Raw genomic sequence first — 19,755 nt, 5'->3', positions numbered from 1 at the left:
TTCACTCTCATTTTATTTGGAAAAATATTTAGTAATAGACAGCATTTACAGCCTCTGCCTTGCCTTCAGGCCTGTCTGCCTTAAATCCATGCTCAGATGTGCCTGTGTCTGGCAGGACTCATCCAGGCATTATGTGGATGTTCTATATCTGTTGTGAGACTTTTGGAGTTTTGACCAAAATGAATTTCCATTTACATTCTGTTTAAAGTCTGGGGCTGGATGGAAAGCAGACCCCACTCAGTGCCTGTAGCAGTGGATCTTTTATCTGATGCAAGTACAGAAGAGTCACCTTACAATCATCAGCACTGGCAGGAGCGTGGGCTGGAAAACCTACCAGCTCTTTCTGGCCTCTGATTTTATTTTGTGATTTAACTATGTCTGGGTAAGTTTGGAAAAGCAGTTGTGTGGCAGAGGCATCTTACTGCTGCAGTGGTGGGCTGGTGTGTTTTCCAGCCCTAATGAGCACTAATGACCTTTGTCTGTCTCCTTGTTCATTTGTTTTGCCACAGTGTCCAGAGGTTTTTGTCACCTTGGGGATTCCTTTGCACCAGTGGCTTTATGAGCAACTGCAAGGAATCTTACAGGCTCCAGTGACAGACTGAGCCTTGCTCTTTATGCTTGGGCCAGTCTTGTCAGCTGGCAGCCAAACTTCCTGAAAAGGGGTTGATATCCCTGTAGGGGAAGCACATTGTGCTGGAGTCCCTCCCTTTCCCATGAGGGACCTGTCACTCCTGCTAATGAGTGTGGGAAATACACTAAAAGAAGAGGGGTTTCTCAACAATAAAGCAGGTAGGAAAAGCAAAGAAAGTGTTTCTGTTTTGGTTTTGGTTTTGGCTTTTTCCAAACAAAACTATCGTTTGAGTTCTGAGCTGCATAGATCTTTGTTTCTGGGAAAAACTACAATACTTCTAAAATGTCAAGGAGAAATTTTGTATGAGTACACACATTTGAATCAAGACCTGTATTTTGTTTCTCTCTGCATTTAATGTGAAGAGGCCTTTAGTATTCAGTGGTGAACATCTTAAACATCTCTGTGCAAGTGATATTCTCTTTGGTTTCTCCAGTCCACTCTTGGTTTCTGGGACACTGGTGTTTTCCAGAAGCTGTTGATCTTGGTGACACATGACCTAATACTTGAAAATTTATAAAATAGGTAACAGATAGTCATGCCTTCTGAAATTCTGCTTTTTTGGCACACTTTGTGGCTCTAGGTGCTATTTTTTGTCAGCAGATATGAGTGTGCTCAGAGTCACATCACACCCTGGGACCCTGTTCTTGATAGCAATTGGAAAATAGTCTTGAAGAACAGATCTCCTCCTGGATGAGAAAACTAAAATGGAACAACTCCAGAAGAAGGATCCCTAAATTTTATTGAGTTAAAACCTCTTGCTGGGGAAGCTGGAGGTGTTTGTATTGCAGAGAGCAGAGGGGAAATTGCTGAAACTGTGAATCTCTTGCCTTAATCAAATAAGTTGTAGAGGGAAAAAAAGCCTTCTTGAATGTGTTTGGGAATCTGAGAGACTGTGGAAACTACGTGAAGAATGAAGAAATGTCATTCAGTGCTCAGCAGGAATTTAACAGGGTTGGTTGGATACAGAAAACAAATGATGCAACAGAGGGAGCCTTGAGGAAAACATAAATAATAAACGGGAGGAAAGAGTTACTCTGCAAAGAAATATTTAGTATGAATTGGAATACTACTTTAAAGGCTAAGGCTAAGAAGCCTTCCTTGTTTGAAAGTAAAAGTCAGATGATTCAATAAATTATCATACTTCTGAGATTTGGTAGAAATCTTTTATTCCTATACAGATTTGTTAGGTGTTGCAGACTTGTCCACAGATAAAATCTGAGCTCTGAATATATAAACACTGGTAAATTATGCCATATTCCTATAAATATATTCTAGAAAATCCTTCATCCTCTCAGAAAAAAAAAAAAAAAAAAGAGTTTTTTTGTTTGCATTATCTGTACTCTTGAGTTGATACAGCTGTTTCTCTTTCTGAGACTTTTTTATCCATGCAGTTTGAATAAAGCTTTGGGCAGAAGGGTTTTGCTGATTATTTTAGATCCTGCAGTTCTGTGATTGCAGCACTCAAACTTTCTCTAGGAGCAGGACAGTGCTCCCAGCTTTTTCTGCTCTCACAGTTAGAAGGATTTAGTGGGCAAAACAAGGTAAAAATTTAAATTAGTTGGATCTTCCAAAGTCAGCTTTGGGAGAAGACAGAAAAAAACAATATTGCTGTTTAATATTTGATCTAGCATTGTAGCACAACCTGAGCACTGCGTGACTAACCCATAAAATGGATGTCCAATGAAAATTGTGCTCGAGGATTTCTAGCACAGAATTTTTCAGAGAAAGCCAGCTGTCATTTAGTGTTTAGTATTTCTGCTTGTTTTCTGCAGATACATTGGATATTTCCATCAGGAGTGAATGAACTCCATCTTCCTTCCTTGTGAAGACAGTGCTAACGTTAGGATGAGGATGGGAAAAGAGATCTCAGTGCACCTGAATGGCTGGATTTGTTCAAGTTGCTTCTTTTATATATGTCAAGTCTTTCCCCTCGGCTGGTTTTCAGCTCAGGCAGTTCATTGAACGTCTCTGTTATGGAAAGTCAAACAAATGATCTGTTTATAATAATGTTCTGGGCTAAGATGGATTTGGCATGATCTGATTTTTGTGCAGCTGGCAGAGGCAGACCAACCAATCTTTCATATTAGTGTTTTGGAACTAAGAAACACTGAATTGAATCTGCTATTCATTGAGAGGGCACAATGTGAGGAATTATGGTTGATATTAATCCCCCTTATAGACAAAATGACATCCCTCCTGTGATTGTATGGAACATAGCACTGAAATTCAGTCAGGGTCAGTGTTGGATAGTTCAGGGTCTGTAGAACTGGTATTTGTGTAAACTTGTGGATGTGGCACCTTGGCTTGTATTTCTCAGTTGAATCATACCATACTTGACTGAAACCTGCATTCTTTAACTGCTGGACAGCAACTGGGGGCAGCTCTAAAACTTCCAAGATAGGACCTGATGTCAATATTTACAGCCATGGTGTCATGGCATTTGCCAGTCTTCCTCATCAGAACACTTCCATGATCAAAACACAGATCAAATTTTATGTGCATTTGTAGTTTTCAGTGGTGCATGGTGCCACTTGGTTTGAATTAAAGTTATCTTCTGCCAAAAAGTAAGACTTTAATTTAATGTTCTCAATTTAATGCTCTCAACGAAAGGAAAAAGCTGAAATCATCCTGAAAAATCTTGAATTACTCCAAAGATAGGAAACAATGTTTGCCAATAGCTACTGCTTAGAATTTTCTGGATTGGTAGGAGCAATTCACAATTATGCAGGACTTCCAGATGTAGATCTTCACTGCAGTTACTTTTCTGTACTTTAAAACAGAAGGGTTTTTTTTTTTTTTTTTGGTGGTAAGAACTGGCATATGCTAACAGTTTATTCACTAATGATGTGTGTAGAAATATGGAAAAGACAGCAGTTATGAATTATGATTTTCCATTTGGAAGTTTAGTCTCTTCTTATTTTCCTAACCAGACCCAAAATAGAGTGGGCCAGGTTTTCAGCTGGCATCCTTAGCTGAGGCCCCAAACTCTGTAACTATATTCATTTTTCATGCTGCAGGCAGAAGTGTGCTGAAACCTTGCAGGTGCAATTAAGATTTTGGAGCCTGATGAAAAGTCAATCCAGAATATTATTTTTCTGCATTTCCATATATTATACCTGACATATTGCAGGTGTGTTATTTTTTAATTCCAATTGAATGACAATTAAATCATAGATACTGTGTGATAAATTCTATGCATACCTGAGAATACATACATAAAAATGGGATCTGCTTAGCAAGTTGTTACAAAATAACTAAAAAGATCTGGGGAAAATGAATATATGATTCAGATCAATGATCAGTGATGCCATTATACCAATATGTTTAATGGTTCTGTAGTTGATATATCTCTGTCAGAGATGATTGTTGCCACTGCTTATTGTCTTTCCAAACCTGAACATATTTTACATCACTGTACAACTCTGTTAACTCTTTTTCATTAACAGAATTACTTTAAGTGAATTAAAACTAGTGACAATTGAGATTTTACATTTGTCTTCTCAGCTTAGAGTACAATTGGCATCCTGGCAGTGCCACCAAGGCAAAGACTTCTGGACAACATTGAGCATTTTGAGATATCAAAAAATGCCCACATTGAACTAAGAAACATGCATAGCTCAGAAATTTCTGTTTCAGACAGCACATATCTTAAATTTAAATAAGATCAAAGGCTGACTACATTTGAAACGTACATAATAATATTAGGGCAAAACTTTTTTTTTGTCTTTGTGGTGATGCTGTGCCTTATTAAAGCCTAGGGATTGGTTTTCTGCATAAATAGTTTTTCTTTTTATTCTTTCTTCTGTTTTTAAGCTCTCATACACAATTACCCCTTTGTGGTAGCATGTGTCAAGTCACGTGGATCCAAAAACTATTTCCAGTATTTTATAAGTGAAAAATTAAAAATCTCAGAGGCTTAAGCCCTTCCCCCTTTTCCTGGGGGCAGAGATCCTGATGTTTTCATCAGATCACCTTTCCTTTCATCTGCTCTATCATGCAAATACCTTTTGTCTCAGAATATTTAATTTTTTTTTTGAAGTAAAGTCCATATTACTTCGCCCTAACTTTGCATACAGTTTCATCTACAAAAATTATGAAGCGTTTTTACATAATACTAACAAAAAGATTTTGTTTGGTGTTTTTTACATAGCTTAATGACTATAACTGTGCTGTCCAAAATTTACAAACCTGCCATTTGTCTTTGGATACTTTGCTTTCACTTCACTCTACCCTAATGAAGAAACCTTGAAAACCTTCAGGGAATTTCTGCCCAGCACTCTGCTTGTTCTGGTGCCCATTTTCAGCCATGTCTGTGCCTAAATCCAGGGTGAGTCTGAGATTGCTTGGGGCTCTGTCTTCCTAAAAAATTTCCACAAGATGCCCCAGCTGTAAAAGCTGTTTTGACCACCTAAATAAGTAAAATATCTATGATTAATATGATTAATAACTGATTAAAACATATTCTGTCACAAATATACTAAGGATTTTGAGCATTATGGCTTAATGAGTTTTGAGAAGCTCTGTGCATTTAATTGATGTTGCCTTCTAAAAATTCTGAATTATAAGGCCAGAGTATTTAATTACATATACATTAAAATATATTTAGTCTATTTAGTTAAATGCTTTCTAGGGGAGATAATTAAAACACAGATGGCAGAGTGTTCTGGCACTTGGGTAGGGAAGCCTCACTGCTGGCCTGAGACTGGCCATGGATCTTAGAATCCAAAAATTTGTGTAATAGACTGAAAAGGTTGTATTTCTTTATTAGCTGTTCCCCAAAATCCCAGAGGATGTCAAAGTACATTAATTTCCATCACAGCATGGAATCTTTCAGGTCTGAATGGCAGCACACAGCTGCTGTAGCTGTGAATTTCTGAATTCTGTCACAGCTCTATAATCTCTGGGCAAAACAGTGAAGAGTCATTGGCAAGGGAAATGCTCAAAGTCCATGAGGTGTTTAATTCTTTGAATGATCAACCATGGCCCCAAAGACTTTTTCCAAGGGTTTAACTGTTTTCAATTGAAAACATTACATATATGTAGTAAAAAGTATTAAATTGACCTTTTTCCTTTTTCCTTTTTTTTTTGTAGCTTTCTTTTTCTAGTAAGTCCTTATTGTGTACAAATGAAATTTGTATATTCAAACAAATCATTCCATGGTTATTGCAAAAATGATATTTCTTTAGGTCTGGCTCACCCTTGTTTCTGAGTGCATGTGAATGTGTGTAAATAATGATTTGCTGCCAGAATTTGAAAAAGGAGCACCACTTTGAGGCAGGAAGTTTCCTTAGATGGGCTGGTGAATGAAAATGACCAGATTCTGGATATTTTCCTTGCTGCTGTCTCTCATTAATTTCTGAAGGTGCAGCATGATGTGGAGATATTTTGGTAGTTGTCCCCTCACTATATATGTAAGAAAAAATAATAAAGGGAAAGCCATGACTAATGGATATTTTCTGTTTAGTTCCAAATCAGTTGAGACCTCTGTTCCTTCTCCACACATTTCTGAAATTGCACACTGAAGATTCCAGAGAGGTAGTGAATAATGATTGAGGGATGCTGGAGCTGTATGGCAATATGCAGATGATATGTGAGGAAGGCACAGGAGCAGCTGCTCATAGCAATTCCCATGTATGTGCCATGAAGGAAGAACAGTTTCAGTCCACCCCCATTAATCTCTTGGAAGTGGGGCAAAAGTATTTGCTGATCAACAGTGTCAAATCCTGCAAAGAAATCCAGTAGAATGAATTGCAGAGAATTTTCCTTGCTTGTAGCAGGAGGTCATCCATCAGGGCTCTAAGTCCTGTGTTAGAGGCTTGCCTTAAAATGAAGTCTGTCTGACAAGGATCCACATTTCTGTCAGCTGGCAGTTGGCAATAAGGGTATTTTTGCTGACCTTTTAGCCAATATTTTTAGAAAAAGGGAAGTTAGACATTTGTTTCCAAAATTCATTGAGTTAAGCAGTGCTTTTTTTGTTGGTTTTTTTTTTTACATCAAATAAACATTTAAATATTTTTGTGTCACCATTAGATTATACATAGTTCTGAGTTTTCCTGCTGCTGTCTGAACCCTGACTTAGTGATTTTCTTGTTGCTTGGTTTCCTGTCAGTACTGCTTGTAAAAGTAGGAGGATTTCTGGAGATAGTTGTTTAAATTCTCCCATTTTCTGGAGAGCCATAAGCTTTTCTTGCCTGTTGGATATTCCCTTTGTGTATCTAAGCATTTCCTCATGGAAAGAAGCACAACTTTTCTACTTTCAGAGAAAGCAACCTGGGTGTTCAGGGTTATGGGGTGGAAAAGTTTGGTGGGCTGTGACTTTGCTTCTTTGTGGAAGAGAAGTCACAGCTCTGCCTTCTTCACTGGCCGTGACAGAGGTCTACAGTTGCTTGTGGGACTTTGGGGATATGGTGAGGCCTTTTCTGTTGAATTTCTGTGTAATTCCAAACAGTGTGAACTTTTCAAATCACTTGAGAAGTGCCCCAGATGGTGTGACATTCTGCTTCATGGGAAGATTTGAAAGTATTCCCTTTGCATACTCTCTGGTTAACTATTTCATTACGTTTGAAATGGGAGAACACCAAAGCCAAGAACTCTGTTGACATTTTGGTGGTGTTTGTTTAACCTCCTAGTGCACAGGCTACATTTGTTGAAAAATATTATTCTTACCTTTGCAAATCATCAGTAATTAATTCCCTTGGAAATATCTACTGCTGCACACAGCCAGCTTGGGAGGCTGCTGACAGATCACAGTTTTACATCAGGTGCTAACAAATTGATTATTAAATTTCATAACTAACTGATTTATAACAACAATTTAATTTCTGTATCTCTCTAATGTATTCACTTACTGTATTTTCAAATAGTGCAGAGGAGTTGGATTGCTTAGTTGCTTCTAATGGTGAATTGTGCACAGCATGTGAGATCTGAATGACTTCCCCAGTGCAAAGGTTAGTGAAGTATCACAGGCTTTGTGAAATGCACAGAATATTGTCCACATTTCAGCTCAGGTATTCACCTTTAAGATTGTCCTGGCTAATTCTGCATGCTTTTTACCTTTCACTAAATTGTAGGTACACTCAGCAGCACGGTGAGGGTTTTCTGGGATTGCTGTGTACCTTGCAGTTGGAGCAGTGTTCTCAAGAAGCAGTGAGAACCTGATAGAGCAGAGCAGATCACCTGCAGGACCCAGTGCCCACCTACATGGCACTGGTAGCCCCTGGTAGCTCCCTTGGTGGGGTGTAATTCACTGCCTGAAGGCAATTTAAGGATTCACAGAGGCAAATTTTCATAACACACTGCAGGGTCTTAGCTGTGATGTTTCCAAAAATATCTAATGAATGTCATGGTTAGAGGGAGCCCTTGGTCATGTCGATACAGGAGTAAACACTATGGAAAATTTCCTTTGCTGCTGACATCCTTTGTTGGCTTTAGCTGTGCCTTTGATGTAGAATTACAAACTATTTTAAAGCGAGGGGGGATTTTTTTTTGGGCTCAGGAGGAAGCCTCATGCAGATCACAGCAATGTTTTTAATGAACTTGTGAAATCAAGGTCACAGTTCTGCTATCACTTGAAAATACTCCTGTCACAAAGCAAAGCTGCAGTGCCAGATGTGTGGTGTGAATTGTCACGTATCTTACAAATTTTGTCCCTGCATAATGATACGTTCAGTGACACAGAGCTCTGCACCATTGAGATTAGAATCTGTCATCTGTGGCTGAAATTCATAACTGCACAGTGGCTGTTACCCAGGTAATCTCATTCATTTCCTGGTGTGCAAATGGCCGGGTCACAAAAACTTAGCTGACAATTTTCAGTAATTGGACCTTTGTTAGCAGTCTGACGAGAGACACCGATCGCTTAATGGACACGGATCCAGATCTGAGAGGGGCTTTAGCCTGAGACATGAAATGCTGAAATGAAGCACAACATCAGTGTCTGTTCATACAACCCTTGAGGTCTCTTTTCTGTGGAGTTATCTAGGAAAAACAATGCTTTTTTTATTTAGCATTTAAAACCACTAGTGCTAATTAAAAATAAAAGAATTCTAAAAGGGAACCTGATACTAACTTTTCAGTATGATAACTGTTTAAAATGCTTCTGTATTTATTTTTCTATTTCTTCACAGATTTTTTTTATTATAAAATATTGTAAACAATGTTAATTTTACAGTCTCTTAAATTTGAATTACTTTTACTTTGAAAAACTAATAAATGGGCTTTGAAAAATACAAATCTCATAAAATGGACTGAAGCATAATTTTTTTTTATTTTATGAATTCCAATTAAATGACCTAAAAATTGAAATTGAGTAAATTTTGTAATTTTATAATTATAGAATCTTCTTTTTAATTCATTGAGCTGATAGATTTAGATACAGAGTGTGCATTTCCCTTCTTGTAGTTACTGTGTAAATACTAATAATGAAGGATACTACAGTTTGGATAGGTGGAAGATGTGAATCCTTTCTGTCTGGGATTTCTTGCTTCCTAGTGCACATTACAATTATCAAATAGAATGATGTCTTTTTAAAAGTGTCCTATTTGTTTTGGAGGTGATGGCATTTTTGGTATTGCTGCTGCATTCATGTGCTGCAGTTCTCATACAGGAGGTTCTTATACCAGAAATTGCATCTGTGTTGGAGAAACTCGTTCCTTTTTTTCCCCAGCAGATGTACAAATCTGTAAATTAATTCTTGCTAGAGCTTTTCATAAACTCTCCTAAGAGGTGATGAATCATCCAAAGTTCCATGCCCTGTCAAGCTGCATGCAGCTTTGTTTTCCTCTTGGCAGATGTATCTCAAAACAGGCAAAATGAACTCTGGTTTAAATAATTTTGATTAAAAGTGCCTCAAAAGATCTGTTACCTTCTAAAGATCCTGCACAACTCAGTGAATATCCTGCTTGTGCTGTGTTGACTGAGGCTGCAAATATCAAAGAGCTGCCTTTTTTTGCCATTTGGTTTGAACAGAAGGAACTTTGCCTTTGTAAGGACAGTCCCTGTTTATCTTCAGTTTTTTTTGTGGGTACAGTATGTGTGCACAGATATCCTGTGTGTGGGTGTCACTGCCCCAAAGGTAAATCAGAAATCCAGCACTTCAGACACTGATTCTCTCAAAGTGCACAGATGTTTCACTCTGCTTCTGCAGCTTTTGGTTAAAATTTTCCAAGTTGGCAAAGGAACAGATAATAGATTGTTAACTTCTTATTGAAGCACACTACACTGGTAACTTCCCAATGGGCTGGAAGTCAACATTTATTTTAATAAGAAAATACAACCTACTCTTTATGTTCATCCTTATAAGTTTCTTTCAGTATTCAGCTAAGGTATGTTTGATTCCCCCTGAAATGTTTTTTTGAGAACTGAGCTATCAAAATCTAGTGCTTCCAAACATGCCTGAAGGAATATAATTACATAGTTTTGTTGGACAACCTGGGGCTTCATGTTTCACATTATTTTCCAGAATTCCTTCTGCGGATGCTCAGAGTTGCAGTGTACATGTCCTTCAGTCATATAGGGAAAGGTTCTAACTTTGTGTGTCCTGCCATCCTATGTGTGTGGGGCTGTGAGCTGGCACTTGAGAAGGACAGAGGGCAAGCAGTTATTTTTCCTAATTGTACTTCATTTATTACCTTCAGAATTAGAGTTTATGTTGAGTGTTGATTTTGCCTCATGGGATTTTAGTAAAGACATAAGAGGATGGAATAGGCAAAACAAATGTGACAGATCTTAATATGGTGTTGGGACATCACAAGTGTTAGTGCAGGAATTTTTGGCTGTCATTATTTTGTGTGACTTTTCCAAATTAAAGATACCAGGATATGCCAGATGCAAGCTCTCAAACCTGAGGTTCTCAGCTCAGGTAGAGCTGGCTGAGCTCTGCTGCATCAGGCTCTGACTCAAGGACAAGAACACGCTGCCAGTGCCAAGGTTTGCTCAGGGATGATGCAATCTAGCAAATGCAGATCCATCTGAGGTCTGAGGACCAGAGACTTTGCTGTGTTTCATAAGGGTTTGGAAAAAGACAAGAAAGAACAGAAAGGGCATTTGCCCTTGATCTTGCTGTGGAGGTTGGGAAGGCTGCAAGGTGCAGTATCCTGAGATTACACTGGAGACCTCAAGGAAGTTGAAGTTTTCTGGACCTGTTTTTTTGAATGAGAGAGGTATGTGCCAGCCTAGGTTCTTTTCTAGCTTGGTTTGGTACAATCTTCCCCTTTCATTTCAGGCTCCATTACCATGGCATTTCTATTTAAACTGGGTTAGGTGAGTACAGTGAGGAAGGATTGTGTCTCAAGGATCTCATATGTATTGTGTACAGATTTCCCACCAAAGAATACAGCTTCTGGAGGATGTTTTTATTTTTCCATCTCAGTCTTGCATTTTTCAACAGCATACTTCATCAGCTGCAGAAGTATGAAATGTGTGTACATTTTGCATTGTGTTTTTATTTCTTAATCACTTGTCCCCTACCAAGTGTGGATGTGTCATGTACCCCATAAAAGAAAGTAGTAGGAGTTGTTTGTCCCCCAGGAAAAGTTTCTTTTTTAAATGCTCCAGATGGAGACAGTTTCCCAATTAGCATGATAGCACTGTGTGGCATTTTGCCCTTTATTTTAATTTTATTTTATTATTATATTTTATTATTATAAATTTATTAGATTGTATTATTATAATAAATATATTATAATATTTATTTGCCTTTCTCCAGGCTCAGCTGGACCCTGAGTGGGTTCTGCTGGAATCAACTGGAATCAGCTGCACCGAAGGCACATGTGCAACCCATTCACACACAGGTGTAATGTTACATATTTAATTGGGATTTCTTTGTCCTCTGTTGATTTTTTCAGGCCCCTCCACATCCTGATCTGCAATGCTGCCGTGTTTGGTGTGCCCTGGTCCTTGACAGAGGATGGCCTGGAGTCCACCTTCCAGGTGAACCACCTGGGGCATTTCTATCTTGTGCAGCTCCTGGAAGATGTTTTATGCCAATCATCTCCTGCCAGGGTTGTCGTGGTGTCCTCTGAGTCCCACAGGTTGGTCAATGTTAACTTTGCTTTTGCTGGAATCTTTAATCCTCAGAGCACGAAACAGTTTGGGCAGAGCCACAAAAGTTTCTGAAAATGAAGGTCCTTGCTCTCAAGCATTTGCCTTTGAGTAATCTTTTTAAAAATAGAAGCATTACTAATGCCTGTGGATGTTTCTGGATTTGGCTCTGTTGCTGGATAAAGCATGTTCTAGTTTTATAACAGTATGTAGATATTTTTTTGATCATTCTTTGTGTGAATGCAGATTTTTTTGCTGCGTTTCAGACCACTCATTGATTTTGTGAGGAGATGGAATAATAATTGATTAAATCTGAATGGCATGACCTATATTGATTTGTCATTCAACAACTTCAACATCTTAGCAAGAAGAATGTGCAGATATTTTAGCAGGAGAAACAATGCAATTAAAAACTGCTAGATGAAATCCAGTTGTTTTATAATGAGAAATTAGGGAATTCAATGCAGACATTAGCTGTATAATTGTAAAATGGGAAGTAGTGTAGTTAATACATATTACAAATCTGGCTGTGCCTCTTATGGTGAATTTTTAAATTAAAATGTTAGATGCTCATCTTTTCTACTGCCAGGAAAAGTACAGTTGGCTAAAAAGATGTTGATGAGGTTTGCCTTATTTCAGATGTGTTTGTGTTTTTGTGTTGATAACTGAAAAGGTGGTTTTGATTTAAATAAAGTTCCTTCTGCAAAATGAATGCCCCAGTTCTGAATTTTACTGGGCACAAATCACTTACTCCGTGCTAATTTAGTTCAAGGACTACAGGATTAAGCCTGTAACATCCAGCTTTAAACATTACTGTTGATTTCTGTTTCACTTTTGGTCATGTGTGGTAGCTCTAGCAAACTAAAAGGAAGAATGTGTGCGAGTGCCTTTTTTTTTTTTTTTTTTTTTTTTTTTTTTTTTATTTCCCTGTCTTCATATTTCTAAAATGTTTTAGTGACCCAGAATGGAGCTTATTTTTTTTAATCATGTTTCCATAAAATGTAACCCCAGGGACCTGGTAGAGAGAGTCCAGCCAAGGGTCGGGCTGAAACCTTTATCACTTCCAAACACAGGGGCTTATGGTATAAATGACACACTGCAGATAGATTTACTTTTACCATTTTAAATTTATGATGGCTGAAATGAAAGGAAGCAATAGAAAATGCCAGTAATAATCCTCCCCGCTGTTAAAAGACATGAAATGTCTAGTAATTAGGTGGTAACAAAATCTGGACATCCTTATCTTTGCAAATCACACCAGGTTTGTGAAAGCAAGTAGCAGAGTCCTGTTAGGAGTGAGGGCAGCTACTGCAGGGCAGGAGAGATAGCTCTAGAAATAAATCTGCCAACTCCAATCACTTGCCAGATGTGGAGGGCACAATGGGATATGTATAAATGAGCTGTTATTTAATGGGAGATTATGTTGAATTGTCAGCTGCTTGTTCCCCCTTGTAAGTTTGTATCTCTGCTAGTATTTTAAATGACATCTTTGTTTTTCACTGCATTAAATGCTTTGTGTAACCAGCACTTACATCTCTGGACATCTTTATCTGTGTTTTTGAAAACATTTTGAAAGTGCTCATTGCTAAGGCAGAGAGATCAGCCAAGGTTTAGAGAAGACCATAAGGAAGTTCTGTTTTAATAAAATAATTAGCACAACTAGTAAATTTCCCTTCTTCTAAGGAGTCCAAATAATGTCCTGCAGCTTATCTTATCACTTAGGCTGATCATTGTGAATAACTGTGCTTTCCCCAGCCCCAGTCTGTTTAATGGGAAGAGGTTTATGTAAGGAGTTAGTTAGGTATTATTAGGTAGTCGTTCTTTCTGACCTACTTGAGAACTCTGAGCCTTAAACCATGTCGTAAAACAGAAGTGTTGGTTTCTAATTACTTCCATAAACCTTGACTGGATCTTTTTGCTGGAGTCAAGACCCCCTGTTAGGGGAAAAATAAAGTCCCATGTTAGCAGAAAATGCTATCCTGCACTGCTCCAAGGCAAAATATTTATTTGCCTCTTTGGTTCCCTGTTCATTTCTAGTTACTTCTCTGGATTCAGCACAAATGAATTCTGTTTAAATTAAGCTTTTGGGTACTTTAAGCACATCATATTAAAATCAGAATAATAAGTAGGTTGACTTTCCTTCTGTCTTTATTTCTGTGTTGTTAATTTGATTGTACAGCCCTCATTCCCTTGAATTCAATGAGATTGACTCACATAAGCACACTTGCAGGACTGGACTCAAAATATGCCATCGTGTTTCCTTTATACAGTGACACACAAAGAGCTTTATTTATAGATTATTTTTGGTGTCATAAGTGATTACTTGAGGAATGAATATAGGAAATTCCTCCCAGAATAGTCCTGGTAATTTCAGAAATGTATTTTATCTAACTGAAAATTATGAAAGAGAAATTTTGTTCAAATTGAAGGGCTAATTCTGCAAGACACAGAACATCCTGGATTCCTCTTGAGTTCAAATACTGTATTGCTTTTTTCTGAGTGTATTATAATTCCACTCACAGAATGAATGTAGAAATTCCAGCTGATCTCTTCATTTCTGGGCATGAGATACAAAATTAGTAAAGATATTTTAAAACATTTTTCTAGTGTGTACTATAATTATGTTTATCCCTGTTCTCCCCAGCTGATTCTGAAAACTGAGTATTAAAAAGAGCTTGCTAAATCCTTTTTTATTTTTAGGAACTTCTCTGAATGAAACATAGATCTGTAACTAAATGTAATATTATTTTCTAATATTAAGATATACCAGTAAATTAATAAATGAAATTGTAAGAACTGGGAGGAGAAATGCTTTATGGAAATTTCCTTTTCTTCATCTAAATGTCTTTAGAACATTCACTACTTTGTTTCTTTCCCTTTTTTTTAATAACAAACAGCTGGTGTTTAATGACTCTGTCAGACCCAATTAAAAAACGTCAACTAGTTACTTTGATTTGTGTTCAGCCATGCCATGGGTATACTTAAAAACATTATACTCTGCCAGAACTCATTTTGGCTTTGTTTACATTTATCTTTTAAACATATAAGACTATTGATGGCAAGTTACCAAGGTTATAACCCCTTTATATTCATCAATTTTTAATCTAAAAAAAAGCTTAAGAGGCAGTGAGACTCATCCATAGTTACTTGAACACTTAAATGCAAGTGTACTGTGTGTGAGTACTGGATGAAATGATCAGGGGAAAAGAAAAGATGCTGGATTGCTCTGCTTTTAATGCAGAGTTATTTTATCCTACGTTATTTTCTCCAAACTGATCATACCTTTATAGATGTAAGGCAAAATTTTTGTTCTTTTAAAATTTAAAATAAAGTGATTTGTAAGTTACGTAGCAGTGTCTTTAAACCATCATAGTGTTTTCTGAGTTGTTTTTGTTTATTGTTCATTTCTAATTATCCAATAATTTTACTGCTATATTATATGGGACTGCTCCTTGTGTCTCAGGCAATTTCCAGTAGATGCTTTCAACTGCTAAATAATCTGTTGTTTTATGTTGGTTCTGGCCAGGATCTCCTCTGTTATCTACATTTTATATTATTCTTAATGAGAGTGCAATTCACTCTGGGCTATCTAAGGCACGTTTGCTGCTTTTCAGATTCACAGAAATTAACGACTCCTCTGGCAAGCTTGATTTCAGCCTGCTGTCTCCATCCAAGAAGGAATACTGGGCCATGCTGGCCTACAACCGCTCCAAGCTGTGCAACATCCTGTTCTCCAACGAGCTGAACCGCCGCCTCTCTGCCCAGGGCGTGACATCCAACGCCGTCCATCCTGGAAATATGATTTACTCCTCCCTCCACCGCCACTGGTGGCTCTACACTCTGCTCTTCACCTTGGCCAGACCTTTCACCAAGTCCATGGTAAGTGAACGCCTGAAACTATTTTGTGCATCTTTGTTTTTATGGAATTGGGGCAGGCGCGTTGTAAAAATCCAGATGTATGTGAAGCTCTCTTTGCTTCTATAACCATGATCCTGATTTTAATGGCAAAAATCATGCCAAGAAGAGGATTCTTCAACCACTTAAGATTTACTTTGTCAATCATCTAAGGAACCTTCTAAGAGGGAGTGCATGACCTTGTTTGAATATATGATTTTTCACTGTGATTAAGTGCATTCTATGTCTCAGGTGCAGACTAGTTTAGAGTTATTTCTGTGCTCAGGGTACGTAAAACATCAAAAAAATTGCTTTGGCTTTTAAGTGGAATATGTTGACTGCATTTTTTATGTAAACAGATGCCCTAGTTAGAAAAGATACTACAGACATTATTAATGGCTGAGGGAAAGTGCTCTCAGTGGTAAAAGCACCTTCATTCATATTTTAAAAAAAGCAACAACCCAACAATTTTCTTGATTCTTACAAAGTGCTGAAGACAATGGGTGTTTTCCATTTGCCTCCATTGGCTTTTGGACTGGAACCATGACATAATGAAAGGCTTTGCAGTTCTTCCATCACCAAGGTTATGAGTCTTTATTATGTAAGAATCTGCAGCAACTCCAGCCCTTGGAGGGGTTGCTCTTATCCTCTGAATATATCCTCTGATCCTCCAATTATAAAGAGACCAAAGTATTTTTTTAGGCAGAGAATGGCATTTAGTTCATTGAGAACTGGCTTCCTTTAACCTGATAGACTGTTTCTCATTCCTTTTTCACTGAAAGAGAAAGGTGTTCCCAAAAAGAGGAGCAGGGAGAAAGAGTCTCCCTTGAATGTTTGCTTCTATGAATCAGGGACACGAGAAGATCCATACCCCTGCAGAATCTTAATTTATACTGAGATAATGTGTGTGGAAAACAGGGTGTTTAAAAATCTGATTACATGTCCATAAAAGAAAAATATTGGCTCTTCAGTAAGAAGATTTTGTGGAGCAAAAATACAAACACCACAGTGTTAACCACGTGTCAGTCAGGAGAGCCCTCACACCTCCAACCTCTGCCTGCATTTTGCAGCCTGTGCATATGCAAAGCCTTTTTATGTCCACAAGATTGATACATGAGTGCTCTGATACCTTGGGACAAGTAATAATATCTTTCAACAGCATGTTTTTTTGACCAGGACCTATAAAACCATGTCTCTGCTGTATTAGGGATTGTTTGTAAAACAAATTCTTGGAGTTCTCCTGAGAATGTGTAAGTGAATGTTATCAAAATCCCGTGAAAAAGGATCCAGTCTGTGGACATTTATGAATTGTTTTATTTACTCTGACTTATTTTCATAAGGGGAATTTTTTGTGTTTGTTACTCAGGGAATCTTATCCTCTAAGGAACAAAACCACTGATGTTAATTTGGAATTCTTTAAAAGAATTGACTGATTTTTAAACTAGTGTCTATTAATGGGTATTACATATAAGAGAATGCAAAGTACAGGACAAAGACACCAGCTCTGAGTAACTGTGCCCTGGGCCAATCCAAATCACTTCTGTTAAGTCCTTTGTGTTTGTATTTCACTGAGGTTATTTGAATGTCATGTTGGAGGGGATGGGCTGAGGTTAAGCATCAGTTTGAAAACTCTAATTCTGATATGAATTGCTGTGTTCCCCTGAACTCTACCAGTGTTTGAATTTCCAGTAAAACTAGAAAAGTGCCCTTTTCCTGGGTATGCAAACAAGCTGAGCTGAAATTCTCAACATCATCAGTCTAAGAGTTTCTATTTTAAGGCTTCTAGGGTGCAAATGATTTGCTGCTGCTGCTTCTTTTTCAGGCATTGTGCTGTTACCAACCTGGAATAGACTTGGTTGGGGATCTTTTTCTGGGCTTCCTTTCCATGTTTCCGTGGCAGCTCACCCTGGAGCTTAGATGAGTGTTTTGGCCTGAATGTTGGGAGTGATCTCAAAGCTTTACAGCTGCAGTCCCAAGGTGGTGAGCTGCTCTTGCTGAGCTTTCCAAGGATGTCTGCATTGCACAATGCAGCATGATGCAGCAGCATTTTAAGTAGCTCCAGCTGAGCTGGGCCAGTTACTGGAATTGAGATTGGGGACAAGGTTGTGTGGAGAGAGGGGAGCCAGGCAAGGAGTCACACAGAAACACCTGGACCTGTTTTGGTCTCTGAGGTTGCAGCTTTATCTGCTGCAGAATTTTGGTGTGGGGAGAGGTTTGAAACTGTTTGCTATGTCCTGATCTATGGAGTTGCATAAATACATGGATATATCTATATTTATATCTATATGTACACACAGAAACTGCAGCTGCACAGACCTGATTCTAAGGCCTTTTTGTATTATCATGGTGCCCAGGAAGTAGTTTGAAGTAGAGCAATGGAAGCTGAAGACTATTCCTTTCTTTCCCCCCCACCTCTTTTTGAAATCTAAAGTCCGTATGGATTTATACATAGAAATTTAGAAGTATTTTGTAGAAAGAAGCAGTTGAAAATAAATTGCCATTTTATTATTGAAGCTGTAGCTATAGTAATGTCAAAAGGCCTCTTTTTTACTTACTATTAAATAGTTACTCAGTAAGTTGGAGATGGTTAGATTATAATTAAATATCAATTAAAACAAGTGGCCACTGTAAAAAATGAATTGGAAGAGAAACTCTGAAAGTAACTGTGTAGACCATGCATATATTTGCTGGTTTGATCTAAGGTTTTAGGGTTTTGAGTTCTTTTCTTTCTACCTCTTTTCTCTTCCCCTCTCTTTAAAAACTAAATTGAGAAAATTTTGACTGAGTTGGTTTTTGTTTGGGAATTTTTTTTTGTTTTAAATAAAACCCATCTGATTTGTCATTATTTACATACAAGGCTAAAATTAAATCTATTTTATGTAAGTTTCGACCTTATACCGAGTGTGGTATCCAGTGTCACCCCCAGGTGATTTTCAGTGTACAAGGGCATATAAAATTATAAGCAGAGTGCTATTATCACACACTTGTGATAGTCTTACATAGACCCAAATATTTTTGTTGGCAGGTAAAAGAGCAGAAAGAATATCATGTGTTAGAGTAGCAAGAGCTTAACAGATGTTTCAGTGAGCTGTATTTTCAAATCCTTTCACATTAAGGAATGGCTGGGCTTTGGGGAAGTTCTGAGACTATTGGGTTACATTTCCTGTTACAGTGCAAAGCCAGCCATTGTGTTGGAGTTTTTAGCAGATGTGTTACCCCATTTTAATAGTTGAGAGTAAAACGTTGGTTCTGTTGCTGAGATATAAATTATATTTATAAAAGCTCAACTTGTCACCCTTATAAGCCAGTTAGAAGTAGTAAGAGAATTCTGCCCTTAATTTTTGACTGATGCTTGAAGTACTCTTTGATTTCTCCCTCCCTCCCCCAAAGATAGTGACTTTCCAGAACTGGATTTTGTATTTGAAGTATTGCTGTTGAGAATTACAAGGAATATTTCTAAGAGCCCCAAACTCTTCTGTATGTCTAATTTTTATATAAACCCATGAATTCTTGTCCCTGGGATATTTTCCCAGAGGTGTTTGAGGCAGTAGCCCTGAATTGCAGTGTTCATACAGGAAACCCCAGTGCCTACACTGACTTCACTGGATTTACTTTTGCCATAAGTTGGAAGTGTCTAAATTTGAATTTCATGCAATGATTTCCATGCACTTCTAGCATCAACTCAGAAATGTTATTCTGGCAAGAAATCAATCTGCATCTACAGGAGTGACTGCAACCTAATGATCACATCTGTTTGCTTTTGATGGAAGCCCAAAAGAGGCCCTGCAGCCTCATCACCTCTTTGCTTTCTCCCCTGTCCTTTGCTGAAGAAGCTGGAATTACCCTTAGAGCTGAGGATAGAATTCCCTCTCCATGCAAACATTTTTTGCTGTCCAAAGATCTGTGTGGGCTGTGTTGAGTTGATGTTGGCTTCCAGCTCTAAATTCACAGTTCAGGCCAAACTCTGCCCTCAGCTGTGCCTTTCCAGCCCAAGAGCAGCCCTGGCAGGGTGGGTATGAGCATGTTCCAGCACAGAATTTGGCCTCTATTTCCTTTCTTAAGACACTTCTGAAAATGCACTTTGAAAAGCAAGAGGCAGCTCTTTTTGAGAAGAGCCTCACAGTTCATGTTTGATCAAATTGAGTTCCTTTTCTCAGGTTGAGCTCTGGGCAGGAAGTGAAAGAGGATGG

General features: G+C 38.0%; 1 protein-coding gene across 3 annotated transcripts in view; it reads left to right on the top strand.

Annotated features, from left to right (window-relative positions):
- WWOX (WW domain containing oxidoreductase) overlaps window positions 1–19,755 on the top strand; it is a 467,831-nt gene that overhangs the window by 92,756 nt on the left and 355,320 nt on the right. For 2 of the 3 annotated variants that reach the window (XM_079316330.1, XM_079316331.1), the window contains exons 7-8: window positions 11,476–11,661; window positions 15,286–15,550. In XM_079316330.1, coding sequence (XP_079172456.1) covers window positions 11,476–11,661; window positions 15,286–15,550 — 451 coding nt within the window. Of the gene's footprint in view, window positions 1–11,475; window positions 11,662–15,285; window positions 15,551–16,741; window positions 16,856–19,755 lie in introns of those variants that run through there. The other variant, XM_079316332.1, reaches the window with a different exon arrangement.

The sequence above is a fragment of the Erithacus rubecula genome (assembly GCF_903797595.1).
Source record: "Erithacus rubecula genome assembly, chromosome: 12".
Lineage (NCBI taxonomy): Eukaryota > Metazoa > Chordata > Aves > Passeriformes > Muscicapidae > Erithacus > Erithacus rubecula.
This window is presented reverse-complemented; position numbering and strand designations above follow the sequence as displayed.